General features: G+C 33.8%; 1 protein-coding gene across 1 annotated transcript; it reads left to right on the top strand.

Moving 5' to 3' along the window:
- The first annotated feature begins 7,047 nt into the window (after nt 1-7,047).
- Nucleotides 7,048-8,760, top strand: LOC114758815 (bidirectional sugar transporter N3-like). Its single transcript, XM_028947898.1, has 6 exons — nt 7,048-7,212; nt 7,544-7,580; nt 7,689-7,899; nt 7,995-8,156; nt 8,281-8,400; nt 8,503-8,760. Exons 1-6 carry the CDS (start codon nt 7,164-7,166, stop codon nt 8,746-8,748), a joined length of 825 nt encoding a protein of 274 aa, XP_028803731.1. The 5' UTR covers nt 7,048-7,163; the 3' UTR covers nt 8,749-8,760.
- Nucleotides 8,761-9,218: the final 458 nt, after the last annotated feature.

Here is a 9,218-nt window from a genome sequence, read left to right as displayed (position 1 = left end):
TGTAATGTGAAATACAACTTTCGTATTAAGAGTTACCACCTGTTCATGTCTTCAAAGAGATTCAGGGGCATTTTAGTCTTTCTATCGGATTGTCAAAATTCCAGATTGATACCTCATGCATATTTGGTCATTTCATATATTCCCATGCCTATTTTGTCATTTCAAATTTCAACAGTCATTTTTTGGTTATTTTCTCTATTTTATATTTGTTATAATTAATTAATTTTTTAAATTTATCTAAATTAATTAAGTATCTCTTATATTAAAAATTAGATGGATAACTAACAATTTGAGATAAATTACTTTTTTTGCCAGAGATTACATACACTATTATTGCACATTATAAATGCGATAAGCAATAAGTGGTGTTTGATTTCCTTGAAAGAATTCGCCTATGTATGAAAAGAGGGAGGGAGTAGCAGCTTTTAATTTAATAGGTTTATACGTAAAAGGAAGTTCTTGGGTACACTGCCAGAAAAAAAGCTTTTAATGGCGGTTATTAGTGGTTTTTCATGGTGGTTTTGGAGGTGAAGTGGATACAGTCGACGTTGAAAGGTTTACAAAACACGGCGGTTGAGAACCGCCATGGAAAATTGATTTTCCACCACAGTTATGTAAAAAACCGCCGTGGAAAGTTTGATTTCCAGGGCGGTTATTAACAAAACCACTGTGGAAAGTTTAACTTTTAACAGTGGTTTTATTAATAACCACCGTTATAGTATAATTTTCCACCGCGGTTATGTAAAAAACTGCCATGAAAAAGTTAATTTCTTAAAAAAAAAATTCTGCCTGATTTTCTTTTTACCACTCTGCAGTTTACAGTTCCAAATAAATATAGGCAGTGCAAAATACGCAGAACAAGACCATATGAACAATTAATCAACTAGCTAGTTAATATATACAATAAGCATTGAAATTTCTTTCAACATAGACACAAAGCAAATATAGAGAACCAAGAGAACTAAAGAACATGTACAGGAACCTAAAACCAAAGTATAAGAACACGTATAGAAACCAAGAGAACCAAGACCAAAGTAGAGTCAGCATCTTGAAAGAAAAGTAACAACTTCTGTCTGTACAGTAGAAATAAGGAACATGTATAAGAGGGAACCAAGAGAAAATATCTAACAATGAATTTTTTGAGGAATGACCTAACTATTTGAAAGTTTCAACATTGTGTAGCAATGTTGTTGACAAAGTGTTTCTCATCAAGTTGATGTCATCCATAGGATATAACGCAGCATTTTGAAATACCTGTTAATCAAAAATAACATAGTGAACTTAATCAAAAATGTGAAATGAATTGAAGAATGTCATGCAATGTAACTTATCTTTACCTCGTCTAATTTCTCAGTCATCCCTGTCTCAATGACGTCATTCATGTAGCGAATGACATAATATCCACATTCAACATGCCCTTGTTGACAACGGTACTAACAAAATAAAATATAAAATTGAATATTAGACATTGATTATAAACATTAACTTTAATTCATCTAAAAAGATTTAAAAGTATATATTTAGCTCAAAACAACATACTTTTGGGAGAATCCATGTTGGTGGTTGTCTATTTTGTTTAATCGCCACAACATTGAAACTATGAAAAGCCCTATCAACAGTATAAAAGAAAATGACATTAGAGGATATTTTTATAAACTTCACACGTAATAAATATATAAACATAAACTAACGTGTCAATGACATCTCTAGTTTCTTCGGATGGACTTCCACAGAGGGAATCAAACCAGTAAACTTTGTTATCAAAAAGGACACAAACAATTAGAGTCTAATGATAACTACAAAATATAAACCATGTTAATTATAATCTTACACATACAACTTGTGTATCTCAAATACAATAATACACTTTCCCTTCCACATAAGGTGCAAAATATATTGGCTTTTTGGTCTGAGTCGTTGTGGTCATCATTTAGATTGACCTCGCTTCCACAGTATTAAGCTCTTTCTGCACCCTTTGATGACACATAAAACCATATGTTCCTTCAAGTCCCCCCTTTCGACAGATTTGAGTAAAGTGCCTGTTGTTCAAATAAGAAACATTAGGACATGCATAAAGTATAACATGGAGTAAGAAAATGATATTGTAACTTACAAAATAGCGAGCTGCACGAAGACTAGTCCAGCTCCTCCAAGTTGAGGAACTGAACGAGGTCCTTCTTGTCAATAGTGAAGTTGTATGTTATATCTGAACCCACAATCCCCAGTGGCATCTTGAAAGTAACGAGCTTATCCATGTTTGGTATTACATAATGAAGAACCTCCAAATTAGAATACATAAGCATAACATCACCAGGAAGAGGCAGGAGTACAGGATCTGATGTTGCACTCTTTGTGGCCTTCTTCGCTACCGTCTTCTTCACCACTGGCTTTGCAATAAGTTTCTTTAGTCACAAAATGAAATTTCCTTTAACTTGGGCCAATAGTCGAACCTCATCAGTAGGATTCGGCACTGGTATACCGCCTTGACCACGAAGAATCCTCTCCACTGTCACCCTCGCTTGATGGCTCAGAATTTTCTTGTCGTGATATGCTTTCTTTTTGGCCAAATACACATCGATATTGTTTTCCAACTATTTTGCCCCCGAGATCATCAAAGATAGCATGATATACTTTCTTTTCATACATAACCAAGGAGGCTAGTTGTAAATTACGAGGAGCACCGGCTAAGCACTGTGTATGCTACTAAGATTACCATATGGGTTAATTTCGTCCGTACAAAGCCCTAGCTGAACGTTTCTTGGCTCGCCACCGAATTGAAAATTTTTTGAATCTATTGTTTTCCATTGATGAGAATCTGCTGGGTGATGAAGTTTTCCATCACATATTTTCTTATCGAAATGCCATCTCAAGTTCTTTGCATCTGTGGCATTAGCAAATAGATGCTTAAATCGTGGTATTATTGGAAGATACCACAGAACCTTTAAAGGAGAACCTTTGGTCATCTCATTATAATCACCATCATCTTTCTTAACTTTGTATCTTGAAGTCCCATATTTAGGGCACTTATTCAACCCTTCATACTCATTTCTGAATAATATACAGTCATTAGGACATGTATGTATCTTCTCATATTCTAAACCCATCAGACACAATTTTTTTTTTGCCTCATACATTCGTTTCGGAAGTTTAAACAATTCCGTGAAACTAGCATCGGTCCAACTATTTCTTCTTGGCTTCAAGTTCATCAATTTCAACACGGTTGTTAACCTTGTGTAATCATCTTTGCAACCTGGATATAAAGGCGTCTCTGCATTACTACACAAAGTTTCAAAAGTGAGAGAGAACTGTGTAGAGGATTCAGACCTTATGTCACGAAACATATTTGAAATTCTATCATTAAAATCTTCATTCACAACCTTCTCTTTTGCAGATAGTGTAGTCTTTCTAATTTCTCCATACCATATCCAATTTGTATACTTCAAATTTATCCTATCACAGATAAGATGCTCTTTTATTTTAGAAATACTCTGTTAACTATTGTTTAAGCATTTGACACAAAGACAATAGTACAATCCATCTCTTTTACTAGGGACATTTCTTTGAGCAAATTTAAGAAACCTTTCAACCCCATCCTCGTATTCTTTGCTAATTCTCTTAGCTTTCATCCAACTACAAATCCATTGTTCTACAGAGTCAATGAGCATAGTTGTTAAGCTCAATTCTAATTTCTTAATTCAAATATTGAAATAATAAAATCATTAAATGTTAATCAATAAATTAAAATTGACTAAGATTTAATTACAAATTAAAGGGAATGTCTCTTTTTAAAAAATAAAAAATTTGACAAAATTTTTCCTTAAATATATAACAAAGAAAAAATTAGAGTGAAAGACCAAGAAAAAGTTATACTTATCATAAAGAATCTTAAAAATTGTAATTATTTAAAAGGACAAAAAATAAACAATTAAATATACAAACATCAAAGTAGAAACAAAACGCACTAAAATTTTTTAATCAAAAATAAAATTTTCTCAACCCCTATTTATCTTATTAAATATATTATAATAAAAAATAAAATATATAATTATTTTTAAAAATTAGATTAAGTAATTTCTTAAAAATTAGTATATATAGTGAATGAGCGAAAATGTTAATAAAAATAAAAAATCAAACAAACATATATAAGTTTTGTGAAATAGTTGAACAAAAATTATTTTAATTAACATTAAAACTATTCTTCATAACATATTTCAACATGATAAATTTGAAGAAATATAACAAATAAAACAAAAATAAAAATCCAATTTCAAACCAATTCAATGAATAAAAATTCTTAAAGCTAAAACTTCTGAATCCAAAACAGGAACACAAATAATATTTATTTGCAATGAAATTTTAAACAACACTTTATCATCAATCAAAATTCATAACTGGAAAAAATTCACAAAATACCAAACAAATTATTTATTACTAAATTCTCAAATTTATTACAAAAAAATACCAAAAATTCAAAATAAATATCAAAAAATTATTAAAAAAAACTTCAAAACTAATCAACTTCAAACATTTAAATATGTTTCTAATATATTATATAGGAAGGGATTAAGGTTTTCTCACACCAAATGCCCACCAATCAACACCTCAAGCATATAAAAAACGCAAAATCAATAATACAAGCCAACCATAATATAAAACTAGCAAACCCATTTGAAATACAACAAATTTTTATGGTCAAAACATTTAAGAAACTAAAAAAAATTAAAAAGAATGAAAGAAGAGGATACTCACATAGTATAAGCGATTCAAATGCGAAAAGACACTACAAGTTAAATGGAGGAGTTTAAACGGTGGGAAAGTGGGAGGAATGACCGATAATAGAAGTTCTTTGGTGGTGGGACAGAGGGAGGCCACGATGCACTGAAACGAAACTATGAAAATGAGAGAAAACGAACCCGCGGTAAGGTTTTTTTAAAACTATCCATGGCGGTTTTCTTAATAACCCCTGTGAAAAATCAAAAGTAATGCAACTTATTTACAAAAATGCCACTATCTTTTTTGCCATATTGATTTTTTGATTAATCGCCGTTATTTGACAACGTTAAAAGTTTTTTTTCTAGTAGTGGTGTGAAATATTGTTAGTGGCACATTGGTCTTAATGAGCCCATAGCTAATTGTGTATTTAATGAAATTATTAATGCCTAACAACATTTGTAAGTAATTTAATATTTTGACCATGCTGCTTACTATTCTTCCGGTCCTAAATATAAAACTCTTATACATTTATATTTAGAATCGGAGGAGTGTATCATTATTGATGCGGACATGATTTAACTTCGCCCCCGAAATGATGGAAAAAGCCAAATATCCCGCACACGAAACTTGCTTCTTTCGTTTCCTTCACCTCTTCATGAGTTCATTCATGGTATTCCATGCCGCTTAGTACTACCTCTATTGGTGGGTCCCATCCTGAATTCCTGTACATGGAATAGTATTATTAGTAAAGTAGTAAAACATTTGATTAAATATTTAATTAATGAAAACATTCCTCTAGAAATAGAGTAATAAATAATGCTACACAGCCTGGCAAAATATAATTATATCTTGTAATTATCTTATCCTACATGCATGTATACATCTCTTCCTCAAAATGAGGAGTAAGGGAAAGACATGATTCCTAATACAATTCTCAATGCCGTTTGGTTTCACTATAATCATTATTTTTACGTTTTATCTGAGATAAAACTGGGATGGCATATTTACTTTTACATAATACAAAATTATTTAAAATATATATTACTTCTAATCTTTAATATAAGAGTTAGTTTATCATTAAATTTAGTTTTAAATATAAAACTTAATTCACTTTGTCTCTTATATTTATCAATTTAGTTTTTTATTTTACTCAAATTCATCAACTAGTTTTTGTATTAAGGTTCAAAATTAGTATAAGCTTATACAATAAATTAACACTAAATCATGAAAAAAAAAAGAAAAACAAAAACAAAGGACAAGAGAGAATCAATCAAGTGAGGAAGGTTTTTGTGTGTGTGTATATGTGTGTGTGTGGTTTTTTTTTTTTTTTTAGGGGGGTGTTCACAGGGAAGATGGAAGCACTGCACTACACGAACAGCACCACGCATAATGGGCGTTATAACGGAAACAAATAAAAAGCAGGACGACGATTTTGTCAAGGCAAGGCCGAAAAGATATTATGATATGTTGACGGGCGCAGCCTCTATCACGCTGTGTCTTTTCTTTTTACTTCACAGATCCTAACAGAATGAAAGCAACGCCAATGTACCCCCCTTTTTTCTCCTTTTGTAATTTCTTTTTTAAAAAATTAATTATTTAATTATTTAATTGTTATAATTTTGGTTGTATATTGACTCAATTTTTAAGGTTCAACTTCATAATAATGGTTTTTATTATAAATCGTGGCAAACTAAGATATTAATTACATTTGTTTAAGATTACCTCCATTTAAAACTTGATGTAATTAATCTTTTTCTTCATTTCTAAATATAATTCATGATTTTAAATAAATATAAATTTAGAATAATTTTTTCATTTTTCAAACAAATTTAATAATTTAACCACTCTCTCCTTGATCTGGTTATAAGTGATGATAGATGCCTTGTAGCAGGGACCAAAGCGGCTTCTTCTGAAAAGGAAAATGTAGGGACTAATAATTTATTTAATTTAGCAATCAGTTGTCAAATGTAACTTTTTTTTTTTTGGGGGAAAAATATCACACACACGTGGTAACCATCATCGGTGAAAATGGTTTTGCGCCACGCTACCTACTACTAGAGTACGAAAGGCCTCATGAAGGCGGAATGACTCTACTCTCACCCCACACTTCATTTTATTCTCTGCCTCCCACCTCCCGCCCACATTAAATATCTCCGATTTGCTTTTTAACTTTTGCATTTCTTGCTCCCAGTAATTAATTAATATTTTGCGCGCACAATCTCGAACACATATATATAGGGGTGTGGTGTGGACGCCTTCCTCACCCACCACAAGCTTCAAAGCCATATTCATCTGTAGTGCCTCTACGAGATCAAGGCAAAGAAGGAAATTTTGCTCCCTTCCCCTACCTGAGTCTCGTTTTTCTCTCTCTGAGAGATCAGAGCAACCCAGAGGCACTCACACAAATTAAAAAACCTTTGCTGCTGCTTCTTCTTCTTCATCAACAAACAATGGCTTTCATGGGTCACAACACTCTCGCTTTTGTCTTTGGCATTCTTGGTAATTCGTTACTATATATCAACGCTCTCTCTTTTCTTTATATGGCAAAACCCTTTCATTAATAGCTCAACCACGCCACCTCTAAAAGAAAACCAGAAAGCTTCTGAATTTCATTATTGTCCCTCTCTCAGATAATCATGTTTTCATTAATTTTCTTCATCACTTTATGACTTGTTGGTCACGAATCTCTTAAATAACAATTTCAAAAAGGAGGTTTTGGTTCTGGCATTGCTCTCTAAATGTTCCATTTCTAGCTAGCTATGTCCTCTGTTATGGCGAAGGAATTAAAGCATTCGTTTCTTCTTTTCTGGTTGTGTGCGCGTGTGTGCAGGGAACATTGTTTCATTCATGGTGTTCTTGGCTCCTCTGTAAGTATAAATTTTGTGATAATAATTTCTATATCTTTCTAAAAATGAATCTAAAAAAGGAAACTACTAATAAGCGGAAAATATTGGATGGAAACGATGATCAAGCAGGCCTACGTTTTACACGATATACAAGAAGAAATCGACGGAGGGATTCCAGTCACTGCCGTACTTGGTGGCGCTCTTCAGTTCGATGCTGTGGCTGTACTATGCCTTCATCAAGACCGGCGAAATGCTGCTCATCACCATCAACTCATTTGGATGCGTCATGGAAATCATCTACATCACCATGTACCTCATTTATGCCACAAGAGATGCCAAGGTATGCGTGTGTGTGTGTGTGTGTATAACCAAAACATCTTATCTTAATCATCAAACAACCATTATCTGATTTTGGTTTATTTAATTAATCATCAGAGGTTAACCATCAAACTATTCGGAGCCATAAACGTTGGGGCGTTCTGTTTGATCGCGGTGGTGACCCAGTTTGCGGTGCACGATTCCCTTCGCGTTCAGGTGCTGGGCTGGATTTGTGTCTCCGTCGCAGTCAGCGTTTTTGCAGCCCCTCTCAGCATCATGGTCAGTAATAACTGATAGTACATATATATATATATATCCACACACGCACACGCACACACAGAGCATATAGTCATTTTAATGTGGGGAGACAGAAATAAGCGTGTCATGTGCAATTGATGCGCAGGCACAGGTGATTAGAACAAAGAGCGTGGAATATATGCCATTCAACCTCTCATTTTTCCTCACTTTGAGTGCTGTTCTGTGGTTTGCTTACGGACTCTTCCTGAGGGATATATGCATTGCTGTAAGTTTGTATCAATGTTGATCATTCTTATTTACTCCAACCATTGATTTATATAGTCAATAGTGACTAAGAATATATTTGTGTGGGTGTGTGATACTGTAGCTGCCAAATGTGTTGGGATTCGGATTGGGTGTGATCCAGATGGTGCTGTACGCGATATATAGGAACGGAGGGAAGAAGGGATCGGGAGATGAGAAGGAGGAGAAGGCGGCGGCGGTGGAGGCGACGGCGATGAAGAGCGTGGTGGTGGTGGGGGGTAATGATCAGGTGTTCCCACAACCGCAGGAAGCGAAACAAGAGACCAAGGAGGAGAAGGCGCAGGAGGAGGAAGACGACTGCCCTGTGTGAGGCTGACGATGGGAAAATGCGTTTGATCATTGACAACAATTGACGATATTATTAGTAGGAAGCGCCATTTTAATTTGTTATTGTCCTTTGCTTTTGTTGTTTCCGGTCGCCGCGATTACGGGCGTGTACGTACCTAAGTGTGTGTCTGTACCGCTGTTATCACTATTCATTTTTACCATTCTCATCCCAATGAATAAATTTAGTTAGTCTCTTCCATCAATTATTATTCATTACAGCCTCCTCCTTCTTTAACTCTGCCGCTCATGCCCACTGTTCATCACCACAATAACATCAAAACTATTTGATATGTCCAAATTAGTCGATTTAGGCATTTTCCCCCCCTAAAATGATGTCTAAAACTATCTTTATTTTAGATGTTTCACTATCAAGGCAACACATTATTAAAAGTAAAATAACATTAAATCTAAGAGTTTTCAGTTAGTAAAAATGTTACTCATTCTGTGGACTTG

This window comes from Neltuma alba, unplaced genomic scaffold (assembly GCF_004799145.2).
Source record: "Neltuma alba isolate B1F8T4 unplaced genomic scaffold, ASM479914v2 tig00010753_pilon, whole genome shotgun sequence".
In the NCBI taxonomy this organism is placed as follows: Eukaryota; Viridiplantae; Streptophyta; class Magnoliopsida; order Fabales; family Fabaceae; genus Neltuma; species Neltuma alba.
The sequence above is the reverse complement of the archived record's forward strand: the minus strand, read 5'-3'. Positions and strand labels throughout refer to the sequence as shown.